At 34.9% G+C, this 18,703-nt stretch overlaps 2 protein-coding genes across 4 annotated transcripts; one reads left to right on the forward strand and one right to left on the reverse strand.

The window, feature by feature from the left end:
- Window positions 1-3,243: 3,243 nt before the first annotated feature.
- Window positions 3,244-5,309, forward strand: LOC107614227 (5'-AMP-activated protein kinase beta-2 subunit protein). 3 transcript variants are annotated; one of them, XM_016316454.3, is made up of 3 exons: window positions 3,244-3,663; window positions 4,526-4,640; window positions 4,718-5,309. In XM_016316454.3, the coding sequence occupies exons 2-3, from the start codon at window positions 4,614-4,616 to the stop codon at window positions 5,042-5,044; spliced, it is 354 nt and encodes a 117-aa protein (XP_016171940.1). In that variant the 5' UTR covers window positions 3,244-3,663; window positions 4,526-4,613; the 3' UTR covers window positions 5,045-5,309. The 3 variants fall into 3 exon arrangements, with proteins under 3 accessions (XP_016171940.1, XP_016171938.1, XP_016171941.1); XM_016316452.3 differs by having other exon boundaries at window positions 3,308-3,663; window positions 4,547-4,640; XM_016316455.3 differs by having other exon boundaries at window positions 3,405-3,663; window positions 4,530-4,640.
- A 5,652-nt stretch (window positions 5,310-10,961) lies between these two features.
- LOC148547048 (cell division cycle protein 48 homolog) lies at window positions 10,962-15,395 on the reverse strand. Its single transcript, XM_088496271.1, has 9 exons — window positions 15,160-15,395; window positions 14,845-15,010; window positions 14,215-14,443; window positions 12,935-13,701; window positions 12,564-12,785; window positions 12,379-12,450; window positions 12,007-12,288; window positions 11,501-11,860; window positions 10,962-11,421 (listed from the first exon to the last, which is right to left on the reverse strand). The coding sequence occupies exons 1-9, from the start codon at window positions 15,186-15,188 to the stop codon at window positions 11,128-11,130; spliced, it is 2,421 nt and encodes an 806-aa protein (XP_088352397.1). The 5' UTR covers window positions 15,189-15,395; the 3' UTR covers window positions 10,962-11,127.
- Window positions 15,396-18,703: the final 3,308 nt, after the last annotated feature.

Below are 18,703 nucleotides of genomic sequence, written 5' to 3' on the forward strand. Positions count from 1 at the left end.
CGGGGGCGGGCCCCTCCATTCCTGTCATTCCTCATCTCTTTTCCTCTTCCCATGATTGTCCGACCTTTCCATGAGATATATATCTAGCCGACCTTCTCTGGCCAACTTTTCTATCACATTTTTTAGGTCATAACAATCATTAGTGGAGTGTCCATACAATTTGTGGTATTCACAGTATTCATTACGGCTCCCCCCTTTTTGTTCTTGATGGGTCGTGGGGGAGGAAGCCTTTCAGTATGACAAATTTTCCTGTAGACGTCGACTAAGGAAACTCGTAGGGGAGTATAGGAATAGTATCTTCTAGGCCTTTCGAACCCGACTTCTTCCTTTCTTTTGGGCTCCTTCTCCTTTTCTTTTCTTTTGATTAGTGAGGGTGCCCTAGCCGCCAGCTCGGTTCTCATAATCTGGCGTTTTCCTCTATATTGATGTACTTCTCAGCTCGCTCTTGTACATCGCTCAAAGAAATCGGGTGTCTCTTTGAGATGGACTGGGAGAAAGGTCATTCTCGGAGTCCATTGACGAGACCCATTATTACTGCCTCAGTGGGCAGGTCTTGGATTTCTAAGCACGCTTTATTGAACCTTTCCATGTAGTCTCTCAGGGGTTCTCCGACCTCCTATTTCACTCCCAATAGGCTGGGGCGTGCTTGACCTTGTATTTCTGGATTGAGAATCGTGCAAGAAACTTGCGTGAGAGTTCGTCAAAACTAGTAACCGACCTTGGGGGGAGGCTATCGAACTACTTCATGGCCGCTTTTGTCAAAGTTGTCGGGAAGGCTTTGCAACGGGTAGCGTCGGAGGCATCAGCCAAGTACATTCGACTTTTGAAATTACTAAGGTGATGCTTCGGGTCAGTCGTCCCGTCATACAGATCCATATCGGGACTTTTAAAGTTTCTGGAGACTTTAGCCCTCATGATATCCTCAATAAATGGGTCTTCTTTCCCCAATGGGGTATCCTCTTGATCCACGTGAGAATCCTTGTTTCGGAGATTGGATTCCAACCTCGAGAGCTTTTATTCAAGCTCTCTTCGTTGCTAGATTTCTTTCCTTCGGCTTCGGTCCACTTCACGTTGTCGTTCTAGCTCTTGTTCTAGCTGCTCAAGTCGACCTTGGTGGCCATGTAGGAGTCCCATGAGGTCGGTGGAATGAGGTTGCTCCTCTTTTCCAGGCTGATGAACCTCAGAGGAGACTTTCTTTGATCCCTGCGTATTCGAGGGACCTTTTCCACGCGGCCCTTCCGCTCCTTGTAGGGATATTATCGCTTGGTCATTATTGATTGCGTCCTGATGCTCTTGATCAGACTCAGATGCAGTGTGTCCGTCTTTATGCTGATCGTCTGCCATTATGCGATGATCTCCGAGTCCCCGGCAACGGCGCCAATATTCCGGGAGTTACCTGAAATCGGACTGATTGGACTTTAACGTGTGGCCCAAACGTTGGAAAGAAAGGGTCTTAGGCTGGCTAGCGTCTGTAAGCCGCCTTCTGATTTGTTTGTTTTGAAGAATGGGGGGTGGTACCTGCAAAGACACTCCGATACCTAAGTCAGCAAGGGGTTTAGCAAGTTTTGAATATATTGGAACTTAAGTATACCTGAGGGGTGTCAGTGTATTTATAGGTGATGAGCCAATAACCACCGTTGAAGCAGTTCCACTTTCGATGGTGGATAACCGTCTCCTTATTTTAGGGTTGCTGAGATATTCCTTCTAGTAGTGGGAGAGAGATTTACGGAGGCAATTACTTAGATAAGTGCTAAGTGTCTACTCATGTTGATCCTGACCTCTTCGAGAAGGTCGGATAGACAGTGAAAACCAATATTATGAATTGGCCTTTTAGTTTAACTTAGGCCTGACTTATCGTTTAGGTCAAAATATGAATATATAACTAAGCTTAAAATTTAAAAAAATAGAAAAAAAATTACAGCTATAAGAAATTACAATAATCAATCGTTTTCTATAAATTCTTTTAGTTAGACTTGGAGCTAATACACAACTACAGGAACTTATGCTTAATTTTTTGTATGAGAAAATATTAAGGCTAACAATTTAATTTATTTTAACAAGTACTTTTAGCCAATAAGTTAATATTTTTAGTTTAATAATTTAATATTATATTTGTTATCAATATTTCTAAAATAGTATTAATTAATAATTGATAAAAATAATAAATTATAGTGAGATCCAATTTGGGTAAATAACTTAAATAAGTTATTTTGGAAAAAAGAGTTTAAAGCATAAGAATTTTTATTAATTTCAGCTTATAAATAAATTATTTTGTATTTGAATTTTTAGTTATAAAAGTACTTATTTTAAAGTTGTAGTGTTTGGATAAATAACTCAAAAAATAAATTTTTTTTACAGAAGAGAATAAATATTAAAATAACGATGATAACAAATACTTTCCAATATTGAATGTTGATTTTACATAACCTAATCACTAATATTGTGTATGATATGGTAGGTGAAAATAAAAAATAAATATAAAATGTGTGTCAATGTATATTTTGTTGCTGTTTTTTTATTTTTTTACTCCTATTAGAACTCCCTTCTCCTTTATTGAGGTTAAGAACTTGCTATAAAATCACATGTGAAAAAAATAAAATTAAAACTGAAACTTCATAACACAGTTAAATACAAATTTAATAATAAAAAATAGAGTGATAAAATGATAAAAAATACTTAGAATAAATATATGCGGTAGAATGTTCAGATGCAATATTATTTGAAAATGAAAATGGTAGTGGAGGATCAATACTTCCATCACATGAATCATTACGTGAAAATGGTGAGGTTTGAAACATTGCGTGAGAATGATGGTGGAATAATGGTGGAAGGCCAGTGCTGACCTTACATGAAAATGGTGGTGAAGGGTCAGTATTTTTTACAGAGTAAATAAGGAAAGTAATTTTTTTTTTGTTTTGAAATTAATTTTTTTACGAAAATGGTAGAATGACTTATCGAGAAACAGAGAAGTCATATATTTCTACTTTTTCAAAAAGCTGTAAATTAACCTTTCGAAAAATTAAAATTTTTTTTTAAAATAGTGTCAAATACACATATTTTGACTTTTTATAATCTAAAAGTAAAAAAAAAAAAAAATAGCTTCTCCTACTTCCCAAACGAATTCTGATTCTTTAACGATGCTCCTTTTGTATTTATTCATCAGTTATATTCATTCATAAGATTTTAGTTCAACTTTTACGAATAAATTAAAGTTATATTATTGATTGATTCTGGTCGTTCCACATTTATATAATTTTTTTTAGTTGGCACTAAAAAATAAAAATCTCCTATGGTCTCTTACCATATTGAACAAAAAATTGGAAATCTTTCCTCCTATAGTCCTCTTGCCCAAAAAAAAAATTGCAAAGCGGTGCGTTTTAAAGAATAGAAGAAGAGAACACAGTGATGCCAGCTGTGTTGTGAGCTGAGCACATTGCTTTAGCTGTCGTCCTTCTTCTTCAATGTCCAAATCCCTATTCCCTCCATTTTCTTAGGGTTTCTTTTATGCGCTTCCACCTTCCCATCCTTTTTTCTCACAATCATCAAACCCTAAATTATTTCAATTCAATTTCAATGTGCCCAACCAGGTTGCGCATTCTCGCAATTCCTTCATAATTACCTTTGTTTCGGTAACTAGCCAAATCGAAAGCGTTGTTCTACAAGGTACCATCTTCTCGAATATTCTTCTTGTTCTCTTAAATATTTATTTTTATTAATTGCGGCGTGCATTTGGAGCGCTCAATTTGATGTGCTTTGGGTTTTTGTTTGGTCCGGAACTAATAGAGATTTGTACGTGTACTCTGTTTTTTCAGGGTTTTCTTTTGTATAAATAAATGGCTGTAATTCTAAGCTTATTGTTGTAAAAGTTGTAGCTATAAACCGTGTCTTGATTTATGAGTGTATGATTGGCTAATTGGTATTATAGTGTGAAATGCACGATTCACTGAAACTTTAGGGTTCTTGCAAAAATAGCTGCTTCTTAGCTGATTATTCTATATAGCAGCATGTCTGGACTGTATGGTAGCATGAACTAATTTCACTAATAGTGCAGAGTTGTTGAAATGTGTGTAGTAATCAAATGGTAGTTTTAATATGTACTGTTGATTGCATTGCATTCGCTGTGCGATGCAATTATGTTGTGTGCACCAAAGGATATGTTCCCATGTTTATCATAGCAAACTCTATGCAGAGTGAAGTCATAAGATTTCCCTATTAGATGTGCTTACCTATTAGGATAGAATAATTTCATCATAGAAGCTCCAGTGGTGAAGATGTTTTCTTCTCTCGTGCTTTGGAAGAAGGGAACATGCTGAAGTGAAATATAAGGGGTAATCAAAGTACATAAGTTGATAATAGGCATGAGATTGATGAGCAAGAGACAGAAGTCTAATCAATTAGAATATATAATAGTTATTCATGCATACATTTTAGAATGACAATTTACTAGCTCCTTAGATTAATGATATGCAAGTGTTCATTATATTATGGATCTTTACATATATTTATTATGCATTCTTAATTGAAGGCAGAACTACTCTTTCTTCAGGCTTATATTGATATCTTGAGCTCTAGTTGATGAATTCACGTTGTTAGTTGTTGGCTCCAATTGCAATATGAGCAGCTCATATGCCGAAAATCATGTGAGTAACTTATTCTAATACAAATTATATCAATTGCTTATTTGTAATATGGTTAATAATTATACAATCTTCTGCAGGATGAACGGACCGTGGTTGGCTTTGAAGTTCCAAAGTCACCTGACTCTAGCTACAACAATGTATATCCAGGAAATGAAGATGAGACAAGGGATCCACCTATGGTTCCTTCACATTTGCAGCACAGTTTGCTGGGATATCCTGCTAGTATAGACAATTCAACAACTCTTCCATCGCCTCAAAATGTGATTCTAAATCATCTTTATATTGAGAACAGAGAGCCACCAAGATCTGTGGTGGCTTTGGGATTCACTCATCGCTTTCGTTCCAAGTTTGTTACAGTTGTGCTCTACAAACCAGTGCAAAGAAGGGGAAGTACAAGCGTTTGATGTGCATAATTGAAAACTTAAATCCCTGTTGGTTTGTAATGATTTATTGTAGACTCCATATTTGAATTAGCGTGACCTGATATTTCAATGAACATATAGATTGGTTCTTAGTAACTTGGCTGCATAGTTGTAGTTTTAAAATGTTATGCAGTAAAGGTTGAACAACTATTTTACTTAGAGAAAAATCGTGACTGATTTAAGAGAGGAGTTCATTTGCTATTATATACCTTTTTTTTAAGTAATAAATTGTCTAATAATGAACTAATTGTTATCTATTATCTATTTATTGGTGCATACTATGGTGGAGAGGAAAAATGGTGAAGAGAATGAAGATTCTCTTTTAGTAGTTGGATAGTTATCATATGAATATTCGTCTTCATTCTTTGCACGCAAACGTATCTTCATAAAATTGGCATGCAACTACTGTTGGATCATTGTTCATTGCATATTTGCTTTTGTGGTCTATCTTGTAAACTGAGATATTTCAGGTGATTGTAATTTGTTATGTTAATATATAATCAGGTAACTCACCTTATCGGTGAATAATGCCATTAGTAAGATAAGAGATACTTTTCTTTTTTTTTTTAAGAAGCCGTTGTTGGTCAATGAGCTAAAAATGCGTGCGCATACATGTAAGTAAGTTAAAATGAGTAGCCACAAAAAAGTGGTCAACTGTGCGCATACATGTAATTAAGTTAAAATGAGTAGCCACAAAAAAGTGGTCAACTGTGCAAAACATTGATAAGCTAACACATTATTTGAGCCGTCTTGATTGGCTTTGAATGAGTACTATATTACCATGTTTAACAGCAAGGGAAGGGGCTACCCCTCATTGCTTTCTTGGAGTTTTAGTACTACTGTTGAAGAGACAAATAGGAATATGTTGAGAAAAAAAAAATACTAAGAAAATGAAAGAATGTGTAAGATGTTAGAATCCAAAGAAACAAAGGAGGTACAATCTAATCATCCCTAGATGAAGTGGGTCAAAGAATATAATTCATAAGTGAAAAACTTCTAATAACACGTTTTGTATGAGGATGTTTGAGTTCTGGCCAGCACAAAAGCAACTTTGTTAATTAAATAATTTACTTTTAAGTTAAAAGACTCAATTTATGATACCTATTGATGAGACAACCACACGGGACCTTCTCTCTGAGAACATGGTGAAACTGTGGACTGACTACTCCATAACCATAAACATTGCAATGAATTGTCATGGTGGTTCCACCGAACTGGAGACCAACTCTCTAAATGCCCTTGAAAACAACACTTCCTCCTCTTTAATTACTTAAAAGTTTACCATACTTTCAATTAATATTACAATTGCAAGTTTACAACAATAATACCCATTGTTAAAGTTCAACTTGTAATTTATTTCAATTTCCAAATTGTGAGAATGCAATATAAATGAAGATAGTCTGACGAAGCCTAACCTATAAAATTATAAAAAAATTATTTTTATTACATCAAATCCATACAAATCTAAGTTTTTTCAGCACTTAAGAAGATACTCAGAAATCATTTACTAAGAAGACATTTATAAATTATTGTGAAGCCCCAGTGGCAATAACAATCCTATGAAACAAACAAAGACATAGCAATAAATATAAAATACAAATAAAAATCGACAAAGATTTTGTTTGTTCGTAGCCATGGGCTCAAAATCTAAACACTCCAAGGAGTGAGGAGTTTCACGTGAGGAAAGTAAATTTGAGGCCTGTCGCCTCTGAAACCTTTTTTGCCTTTTCGAGGCAGTAAGTTGTTAATAATAACACACCTCATGCAATTACTACTATTATAATGTGGCACCCGAATTTCATATCGATAGTAATAAATAAATATGTTATGTGCATTTCAATTTTCGAATTGAAGTTTCAGTAGAATCTCATGAATCTCCTTTCATCCACTACCCTAGCGGTTCATGTATCATAAATGGTAAAGTTTGCACATTTTTATGACCCTCAACATGAGTTGTTCGACCATATTATTATGAGCCTCTGTAAATGTGTCTGGTATAATCTTAATTCCATTTTTTCTTTCTTTCATTCTTTTTTAACTGTCCAATTATTACTGTCGGTAGTTACCTTGAAGGTTGCAACCATATCTATCATATTTCATTCTACCAAACTAACCCAATTATGCTCCTAAGTCCTACCTAGCCACACTTATTGTGCTAAGTTTTCAATTTTATAGGAGGGAGAAAATAGAGGGAACCATGGTTTGATATTCTCCTTTAAAAATTAAACTTCATGAGTAGTTATACTTTGCTTGTGGTTGATGAATCCTCTCATTCAATGCCGTTTTATCTGTAATAAAGTTTTGGTTCCTAACTTTTTTATTTGTTATATAATAAAAGATATAATAGGCAGAGAATTTTAAGTTCTTACAACTTCTAAATAATACAGCCCTGTCCAAATAGTGTCATTCACTTCAAAGACTTAAAACTTATATCATTCTTGCTAATTAAGCTAACTCTTTTTAAGTGGTTTTTAATTTGTTTTTACTACCAATTTAATAAAATGTTACACAAATATGTTTAATATAACATAAGTAAAATAATTTTTTTCTGTAGTCACACTTTGAACGATTATCTAAAAATAATCTCATTGGATAAAATTGTAAACTTATTCTATAGCTGTTTAATTCATTAGAAACAAAGTATTAAATGGCAACTTAATTGGAGAAGGTGGTGTTATTAAGGGAGCTTAACAATTTGTGGATGGGGTAAAGCTACCACCACAAAATTAAAGAAGTCTGGTTAGTTTCATAGTGTAACCAACAAATTTAATGGGAAATACAGCTACATAACAATAGTCATTATAGAAATTTGTTCAATGCCTTGAATTCTTATAATGAACAATCAACTATTCAACTGCCATGTAGAAAAATAAAACAAAACCACATAAGTCTTAACTATATCATTATGTAACCTTTAAATATTCATTAAGTGCTCTCCTAATCTGCAGAACATAACAAAGAAGAAACCATTAGAGAGTATACAGAATAGTAATATAGTATCTGGGTGAGTGCAATAACAAGAACTCACGAGCATAAGGTGCACCCACCCTGCCAACTCACAATGAAACCACAACCTCAATAGTAATGGTGGGGTAAGGTACTAATTAGTAGTACTAAACATTAAACAATGCCATGTCGTGAAAATTTTGTGACATTTCTTTGCCTATTCACGAGGCCTATTTAAGGCTGCATAGTATCAAGCCATTTTCAACAATCTTGTACCATAAAAACCTCTTCTATACTCACAAAACATAACCATCTATCTAGCTTAGCTTCTTTCACATTTACAAGCCAAAATCATAAGAGACTATAGAAAATAGTTCAATTGAGATCATTTTAACAAAAAGAATGTCTACAGCACATGTGTCTCTTATGGTGATAACCCTTTATCTTCTCCTTTCACTAGACTTAACCATGGGTGGAAGGATAATTCCCCCTAGTGCTCCAAGTACGGTGACAAGGCCACTGGTTTCATCAGAAGTTGAAACATATGTGAAGCCACAACTTGATCACAAGCAGAAGGTGTTCCAAGTCAGAGAGGTGAAGGGTTGCTTGCCGAAAGGGTTCCGGCATAACTCAGCCCCAAGCAGATTCGTCAACTATGATCCACTAGGATCTAGCGGCTGCTCCGGAATGCGTTCGGGGAAACAACAACCTTGAACGTGTTTTCTTAAATGGAAGAGGCTTTTGCTTCTTTTCTTGCTTCTCTTCCTAATTGTATATGGCTTTTCAACACCAGTATCAGTAGCTAGAAAAGATGAGAAATTTAACTATGTCTGTTTTCATCACTTTGGTTATTGACATATATATATTGTCACCTACAATTTTGACAATGATGGTGCATGGATGATGCCCGAGACATTGGCTAAATATTATACCAAAGAGTGAATCAACATTTAGCTTTATTTTTTTTTGTCACACCAAGTACTAAAACCTTCAACCGTCTAACTAAAAATCCAACTATGGAGTACTATATATGCAATTTCATGATGTTATTGGTAGATGTAAACTTTTTTATAGAAACTTCAGTTTTTTTTACAATGTGCTACACATCCAAGTAATATTGCCATTCAATCAAGTAGACCCAATATTAACAAAAACTACTCTTATTAAGAAGAGTTGATTACGCACATATATCATTCTTCCAAGTCATTTACGTTCACAGATTTTACGTTATCGTCGTCATCTTTTCTTCTTAGCGTTCCTCCTCTTCCTCCTTGATCCTCCTTCTTCTTCTTTTTCGCTATTTTCTCCTCATTGTCATGCTGTTGTTATTGCTGTTATTAGAGTAGAAGGTGGGGAGAAAGAGTTTTGAATTGAGCAGGACAATGAGTCCAAGTGCAGTTTCTCCTTGATCCTCCTCCTTCTTCTTCATTTTCGCTATTTTCTCCTCATTGTCATTCTTTTGCTGCTGTTGTTATTGCTGTTATTAGAGTAGAAGGTGGAGAGAAAGAGTTTTGAATTGAGTAGGACAATGAGTCCAAGTGCAGTTTAATTCATTCAGAAATAGACCGAAATTATATAATTATTGCGACACAATTAATTTAAAAATGAACCGAAATTACGTAATGATTGCGACACAATTAACTCAGAAAGAAAGAGAAGCAGAGAACAATGGTAAAGAATATGCAGAACTCAGAAATTGTGTTAAATTTGAGTAAATCAAAAAGAATTTTAAAAAAATGAAATAAGAAGGAGAAGATAAAGAAGAAAAAGATGAAAAAGAAGAATAAGAAACAGTAGAAAATGAGGAGGGGAAGGAAAAAAAGTTTTGAATTGTGCAGAACGAGTCCAAATACACCTTAATTCACTCAGAAATGAACCGAAATTATATTACAATTGCGACACAATTAACTCAGAAATGAACCGAAATTTACGATAATGATTGCGACACATAAACTCAGCTTGAAAACAAGCACACAAATAAGACTAAATCATGAACAATAACACATCCAAAATCAATTTTGGATCAGACAACGTCATTAATATATTTTTTCTTCTTTTTTGTTTGATATTTTCTTCTCTTTTTCTTGATTTCATTCCTCTCAAGAGAATAAATAAAAAAGAATTTTGAGAAAATAAAATAAGAAGGTGAAGATGAAGAAGAAAAAGATGAAAGAGAAGAAGCGAGGAGAAAAAGTTTTGAATTGTGTAAGAGAACGAGTCCAAATGCACCTTAATTCACTCATAAATGAACTGAAATTACATAACAATTACGAAAAATTAACTCAATTCGAAAACAATCACACAAACAAAATTGAATAATGAACAAAAATACATCGAAAATCAATTTGGATCAGACAACATCATCATTCATCAACATGAAAAAATTCAACAATAACAATAACGATAACGAAGATATGTATAAGATGATGATAACGATAACGATAATGATGATGATGATGGAGGAGGAGGAGAAGAAATTCAAATGAGAAAAGAAGGAGGATGAGATGGTGGTGGTGTTGGTGATGAAGAAGAAGAAGAAGAAGAACAAGAACGCATGCATGAATGAATTTGAAAGAAGAAGAAAAAGCACCGCCAAGGGAGAAGAAAGAGAGGGAAAAAAACACGAACTCTAAATTACTTGAATGAACTTGAATGTTAAAATTACTTGAACGTGAAGAATAATTCATTTTCTTATCTACTAAATTGTATTATTTGGTTGATGCAAACTTTTCCAGAAACTTCAATTTTCAGTATATGGTTCTTTCCCTCAGCTGAAATATAACACTAGTCAATGCCAAGTATTAGACACACTTTAATAGTTTCTTATGTCATAATCTACATATTGAATCCAATTCACTTCAGGGTATACTTTCAACGGTTTTAAATAAACACACAACATGGTTGTTGAGAATCCGGTGTGAGACCATGCAAGAATGCATGACATTCACAATTATTATCTAAAAACTAAAAATTCCATCCATAATATAAACATAGTAACATATCAGCTCTGAATTTATGTTTATGTGTATTTTAAGTATATTAAAAGCAAAATAAACAGGAGGCTCCGATGTTACTAAAGGGAAAGTCTAGAGACACTAATACAGAGCTTATAAAACCGACTAACTATACAGATCATCTTCATCGGCTGCGCCAGCAGCAGTTGCAAAGGGATCAGATCCAGTAGTCCTCTCAGCAGTTTCTGGAAACCTAAACTCACTTCCGAATCCCCTCGACTGCTGTAAGGTCTGAGCAAATGCCTGGTATTTGCGAATATCCGCGTCGCTGACACTCCTGCGGGCAAACTTCATTGACTCTTCAAAATGAGCAGCCTTGATCTCTGCAACTTCGTCGTCGACGACATCTTCGTCCATGGCCTCAGGGTTCTCGCTTTTCCTCCTCTCTCGTTCTATGTCCTGAAGTAAATCATACAATTCATCAGAGTTTTGTAATTGACCAATGACAACTTAATCTAATGTTGCATCAAAAGTATACCTTTTCGATGTTTTCTCTAATAGCATATTTGCATGCTCGCTGGCATATCTCAGTAATATCAGCACCACTGAATCCTTGAGTATATCTGGCCAGTGCTCTCAAATCAACATCTTTGGACACAGGTGACTTCCTCAAGCAGGCCTTGAAGATCTGGTGACGGGAATCCTCATCGGGAAGAGGAATATAGATCAATTGATCCAGACGGCCTGGCCGAAGAAGTGCTGGGTCAATGATGTCTGGTCTGTTAGTTGCCCCAATTATGAACACAGTCTTTTTGGCTGACATGCCATCCATTTCAGTCAGAAGTTGATTCAAAACTCTGTCAGCAGCACCACCAGCATCCCCAACACTGCTTCCTCTCTATACATGAATGACACAGTGATGTTTATACAAACAATTGTAAACTATTAACTTTGTCCCACAACATTACAATGTAACTCAGTTTGATTTAGTAGCATATTAATAGAGTAAGAGACTAAGAGTGTGATGTAATAAGAAAAACCAACCTGAGTGGCAATGGAGTCGAGCTCATCGAAGAAGAGGACACACGGAGCCGACTGTCTAGCCTTGTCAAAAATTTCTCTAACATTGGCTTCACTTTCACCAAACCACATTGTAAGTAATTCTGGGCCTTTCACACTGATGAAGTTAGCTTGACATTCATTAGCAATTGCTTTGGCTAACAAAGTTTTTCCACATCCTGGAGGACCATAGAAGAGGACTCCTTTAGATGGTGACATGCCAAACTTCTCAAACTTTTCTGGGTGCTCCACAGGATACTGAACAGTCTGAGTCCACAGAAAAACAAAAAAGCAGTTAGAAATTAAATAAATATGTAAAATAAGCAACAGTGTGAAGTGCATAGTAGCAAGATTTACCTCTTGCAGCTCACGCTTGACATTCTCAAGGCCTCCAATGTCCTCCCAACTAACATTAGGCACTTCAACAACCTGTCAAGTGTCAACAAAGGCAATTCGTTACAAAATAAACCATAATGTAGGAAAACCATATCACCTGATCAACTAATGATTTGAGACTATAGGGATACAAAGCAAACACTTACAGTTTCACGCAAAGCAGATGGGTTGCTCGTTCCAAGAGCGGTCTGGAAATGCTCATTTGTAACTGCCATAGAATTCAGTATTTCAGCATCAATAGTTTCATCTTCCAAGTCAATGACATCCATCTTCTCTCTAATGCATTGCAAAGCAGCTTCAGTGCAAAGGGCAGCAAGGTCTGCACCAACATAACCGTGTGTGTCTTTGGAAATCCTCTCTAAATCAACCTACAGGACAGCGGTGCTAGAGTTAAGCAACAGAAAATTTAAGAACATTAAAGAATTAATGAACAACCTACAACCAGAGCCACAGCATGGCATGCACAACCTGGTAGAGTGTATACACACCAACAAAGTTAAGAGACAATGAAACTTACATCATCAGAGAGCTTCATGTTTTTAGTGTGTATACGAAGAACTTCAAGTCGGCCAACCTCATCAGGAACACCAATATCAATTTCCCTATCAAATCTACCAAACCTTCTCAATGCTGGGTCAATGCTGTTTGGGCGATTGGTAGCTCCAATAACAATGACATGAGCACGAGATTTCAATCCATCCATAAGAGTCAAAAGCTGTGAAACAATCCTCCTTTCAACTTCACCATGTGTCTTCTCCCTCTTGGGTGCAATAGAATCAATTTCATCAATGAAGATGATGGATGGTGCATTCTTTTCAGCCTCTTCAAATGCTTTCCTCAGATTGCTTTCACTCTCTCCTGCCAGTTTGGACATAATCTCCGGTCCATTTATACAAAAGAAGAAAGCTCCCGTTTCATTAGCAACAGCTCTTGCTATCAGTGTCTTCCCAGAACCAGGGGGTCCATAAAGTAGAATACCTTTGGGTGGTTTCACACCAATCGACTTAAAGAGTTGTGGATGCCTCAAGGGAAGCTCTACCAACTCACGAATTTGTGCCATTTGTTTCCTGACTCCACCCACATCATCATATCCAACTTCATCCAGCCTCTCTTCATCCTCTCTTTTCAAAGGCTCCCCCTCGCAGAAGATTTCAGTATCTGGAGCAACCACACAGTACTCCCCAGGATCAGTTTCAATGACCTTAAACTCCACACTTCTCATCCCTCCACGGACAAGAAATAGATCTCCTTTTCTGACAGGACGATAAGCTTCCAAGAAGTAAGCTGCAAAATTTACATTAAAAAGTTATAATATTTTACAAGCACCAAAATAATCATATTCCACATGTAATATCAATGTCGTCCAAGAAACTGAAGATTGTAGATTCTATATATACTACTAAGTCAGTTTGGCATGCATTCAAATCAATTCAATTCAATCAAATATCAAGAAAGGTGACAATCAATCATACCAAGTTTGACAAGCCAAGACTACTGTCTCTCCAAATAATAATAATAATAATAATAATAGCTTGCTATAATTATAACACAAGCAATGTGAATGTGAAAAACACAAGTCATGTATAGCCTATTCAAAACAAAAAGTTGCAACTTGTAAGGACTTTTAAGAGAGGTAAGAAATTTTGCAAAACACGTTGACAGTAACGAAGTCTTATAACATTAATAGAAATACTCAAATTAAAGTACTCATCACTAAGAGCAAGCTCATAAAGCAAGTCAAATTCAGTAGCTATCCCTAAACCCGCAACTTAAGAGAAGCTCAAGGTAGAAACTCACGTTTCAAGAAAGCATCAAACAGATTGCCAGTGACACCTTCAATGGTATCATCAATAGGCAGAATGTGCACACGTTTCCCATACTTCACATCAGGGCACTGGTGCACGGACACAACATCTCCAAGACGAACCCGCAAATTCGACCTCACAACTTTGTTCATCCTGATCTTGGGCTCTTCACAGGTGTCATCAGCAAGAGCTATGCAAACAGTATCCCTCCTTTTCTTGCCCTGCAAACATATAAAATCAAAAACCCCATCTGACTTAGAAGTTGCAACACAAAGAACAAATATAAGAGATAAATTAGATAGTTGTACTTCAAACTCGAAATGCTTTCATTAGATACAAATTTTCGTAAATAACATCTTAAATTTAATCCAATTCTATTTGCAACCATGTCAATCAATCATGATCTTCTTCTTAGTATATATGGCCTAGTACTTCACAGTATAAAACTCAAAATCTCACAACACCATTCGCTAAGAAAGAACAAAACAAAAACAGCACCCCAAAAAGAGACTTTGAAAAAGAATACTTTTTGTGGGGAATCGAATAAATCAATTAAGAGTTAAGAGCTAAGACACAGCAAGAGGAAGGTAAGTAAGAAGATAGAGGAGGGTAAGAAAGTCACCTTGATGAGGATAGTGTCGCCACGGAAGAGCTGGAGCTTCTCCATGGTATCAGGGTGCATGGACACGACTGAGTTGTCGTCATTGACGGCTTCATCCACCACAAGACGGTTCGGCGACTTCTTCCGCTCAAGAATGGCCGTTGAGTAGTCCTTCTTCCCCGATTTCCTGAAAATTTAAATTCACAAAAAACAAAAACTTCAATAATCCCAAAAGAATAAAAAAGTTACCTAAGGAATGAACAAGAAGAACTACTTAGCGGGGAGTGAAAGAGACGAATTTTGAAAGGAAATAGAAGAATGGAAGAGTTGACTTACGGGTCCGATGATTCGCCCTGATTAGACATTGGAACTGAAGCTGAAGATCGGAGAGAGACTTGGTTGATGGTTGTGTGTGCCGATGACAACAGAACTCACAAGCAGCTAGCTTGCTCAAAATCTGATATTTTTGTTCAAGAGTGAGTCCTCATTTTATAAGAAAAGAAAAGAAAAAGATAAAATAACAGTTTTATTCTCTAATTATTATCTTTTTTTTTTTTTGAATGTAGAAGATATTTAGATTTTTTTCATAATAGGAAGAAAAAGAAATCTGATCAAGAGATATAATTTTTTGCTGTGAGCCTGTGACTATCAAATATATTATATCGAATTTAATTTTGATATACTAGTATATAAAAAATTTTATATGATTATTTAGTTAAATTTATATATTTAAATAATTTTTAAATAATAATTTAAAAATATTTATTTTGTTATGATAATATATTATTAGATAAGTGGATAAATATTTTTATACTGTCACATAAAAATTAAATTTATATACATTTATATAGGATTTGGGTCTTTTAGAATTGTTTATTTATTTTAAAAAAAATAACATAATTTAAATTTTTAATAATATAAATGGTTCTAATTATCTTAAATAAATAAATAAATAAATAAATAATAAATAAATGCATTAAAACAAGTTAAAAGAAGACTTTTCAATAGGATTTTTTGAAAATCGTGCAACAACTGCAACATGATTTTTTCTTTTTATTTCATCTTCTTTCGTTTTTTTTTCTTTTTCTTCAATAAAAAAGAAAAATTTTATTTTCAATTCTATTTTTCACAACATTTAATATTTTTTTTTATGTTTTATTATCATGTTCTTCTTGATATTGTTGCTCTTTTTTATTTATTTTTGTTTTCTCTAACTCACATTTAAAATTGTCATGAAAAAAATTAATAGTGATTATTAGTAATTTTTCATCTTTTTGAATCCTTAACATTTTTTTGAAAAGTCTGGTAAAAAATAAAATAAATTAATTTAAAATAGGTCAAAAGCTGTTTATTTTTTATTCTAATATAAAAAAATACTAATGTAAATGTACTCGATCTCTTTTAAATAAATGTACTCAATTTTTTTATATTTGAAATAAGAATGTAACTAATAACAAATTAAAAGACGTTTAGAATTACTAATAATGTAATGTTGGTTTAATAGATCTCTAATAAATTTATATTGATATAAATTAAATTAATTTATTTATATTTTTATGTGTTTATAATGCTTGTTTTATGTCTAATGTTGTAGTTTAAGTTTATATGTTTAATGTATTTATTTATTATTTATTTACTTAAGATGATCGGAATTATTTATATTATCAAGAATTCAGATTGCGTCATTTTTCCCACTAAAATAAATGAATAACTTCAGAGGAGCCAAATCTATTTGTATATTGCTAATTTTTAAAGTTGAAAATTTTTTTGATTTTGAGGACTCGACCCACACCAACATACACAAAAACTCAACCAGGTCTCTATGGATTCAACCCAAAGTTGAGAATATTTTAAAATATTTTATTTCTTGGGAACTAGCGTAGGTCGGTAGCTAGGAATTGTTGGGGTCAACGTTATGACGGGCTTATCCAAAACATGAAGGCCCAAATCTCTAATATGGAGGTTTACTAACCGGCCTAATTTTTTTTGGTGACTGAACATAACACAAAGAAAAAAGACCTAAGAAAAAGAGTAGTACTCCTCTCTAATAATAATGTCTAAATTATTAGGAGGCAGTAACCACTCTAGATACACCTGCTTGTTTAAAACAGCAGTCTTAGCCATTAAATCAGCTGCTTTGTTTGCTGTTCGCTGGATGAGCACTAAAGTAGCTGTCCAATTGCGCTAGAGCATCTCTTTGATTTTGTCAAGCAAACCAGAGTCATTCCTAATCATGTTGGTTGTGCCTCGCGAAACAAGAAGAAACGCATCAAGATTATCAGTTTCACATATGACCTCTTTGCACTCGCAATCCCAAGCCATAACAAGCCCTCTCCAAATAGCATGAAGCTCACAACAGAGAACACTAGAAAGAGGTATACTGGCAGAACAACTTTTTATCCAAATTCCCATGCTGTCTCTAATAATACATCCAAAGCCAGCTAATTGCTCATTTTCAAAAACGCTTGCATCGCAGTTCACTTTACAGACATTCATTGGAGGTGGTTCCCAGTTATATTTCAAAGAAGAAGGAATAATATGTTTTTGGTTGATAACAACATTAGAGAAATCTCGAACAGCATGTTTAACTAAGTGAACAATTTTCTCCTTACTCCATGGATCATCTTGGTAAAAGATGTCATTGTTCCTATCCCTCCAAATCCACCAAAAGGCCGCTGCAAAGAGAAACTTATTTTTGTTGAGGTTAGAACGAATCCAAGACACAAATTCCAAACTAGAGTCCTCAGCGGTCATTCCCAAATTTAAGCTAATCCAAATTTGACGAGCTTTTTGGCAAGTCCTAAAGCAGTGGTTAATATCCTCTAGAGCAAGATAACATCTCTGACAAAAATCAGAAGTAGAAATACCTCTTTGAAACCGGTAACTAGCTGTGGCAACTCCGTTGTTGAGGCAAAGCCAGAGCAGACACTTTATCTTCTCCGGTATTCTCAAGTGCCAAAGCCAAAGCCAATTTTCATTATCATTCCAGCCAAATTTCTTCTTCAATAGCCATTCACACCCGCTTTTAGTCGAGTAGGTGAGAGTATTTGAGTTTGTCCAAAAGCAACATGTTTTATCTCCTGCCTGCTTGATATGATCAAAGAGCATCAAATCAAGTTTAACTTCTTCCGGAATCATTGTGCAAAGAATATCCCACCGCCAATGCCCATGGTGCCAGACATCTTCTAACTTCAAGTGAGAATCAGAAATGTGCACAAAAGGAACCAAATGAGCTAGCGTTTCACATGGTCGCCAAGCATGATACCAAAAGGATTGAGACATCCTGCCTGTACACCAATCAAAACCATCACGAAGCTTTTCTATTGTCTTATAAATCGCTCGCCAAGTGCTTGAAACATTATTAGAAAATTTGGGTGAAAAGCAAGAACTCCCAGATAAATATTTTGCCAACATAATTCTTACCCAAAACTTATCTTTATTATGCAATAATTGCCAAACAAGCTTTTCGAGTAAAGCAAAATTTACACATTGAGTATCTCTAATTCCCAATCCTCCATATTTTCTTGGAGTGACAACTTTGCTCCACTTGACCAAATTTAAGCAACGCTCCCCCACCTTTCCCTTCCACAAGAATTGTCTAAGTACAGAATCAATCTTTTGACAAACCGAAGTAGGAAAAAGAGTCACTTGCATCTGATAAATAGGAAGAGAAGAAGCAACATATTTAATTAAGCAAAGCTTGCCTGCTATGTTAAGGAGCCGACCTTTCCAACTAGCCAGCCTATTCTTGATCTTCTCTAAAGAGTTCGAAAAAATAGATCTAGCAGCTCGAGGATGATTAAGGTTCACCCCCAAGTATTTGCCTAGGTCACTAGTAAAAGGAATATGAGAAACACCAGACAACATTTCCTTCCTTCTA

This window comes from Arachis ipaensis, chromosome B8, assembly GCF_059453495.1.
Source record: "Arachis ipaensis isolate K30076 ecotype BB chromosome B8, ASM5945349v1, whole genome shotgun sequence".
Classification (NCBI taxonomy): Eukaryota; Viridiplantae; Streptophyta; class Magnoliopsida; order Fabales; family Fabaceae; genus Arachis; species Arachis ipaensis.

Excerpts from the sequence above, each read along its gene's own strand:
- LOC107614227 (XM_016316454.3), top strand. The coding sequence starts at position 4,614 with ATGAGCAGCTCATATGCCGAAAATCAT. Across the intron at positions 4,641-4,717 it reads GCTCATATGCCGAAAATCAT|GATGAACGGACCGTGGTTGG; the intron begins GTGAGTAACTTA and ends AATCTTCTGCAG.
- LOC148547048 (XM_088496271.1), bottom strand. The coding sequence starts at position 15,188 with ATGTCTAATCAGGGCGAATCATCGGACCC. Across the intron at positions 14,444-14,844 it reads GCGACACTATCCTCATCAAG|GGCAAGAAAAGGAGGGATAC; the intron begins GTGACTTTCTTA and ends ATATGTTTGCAG. Across the intron at positions 12,289-12,378 it reads TCAAGCGTGAGCTGCAAGAG|ACTGTTCAGTATCCTGTGGA; the intron begins GTAAATCTTGCT and ends CTGTGGACTCAG.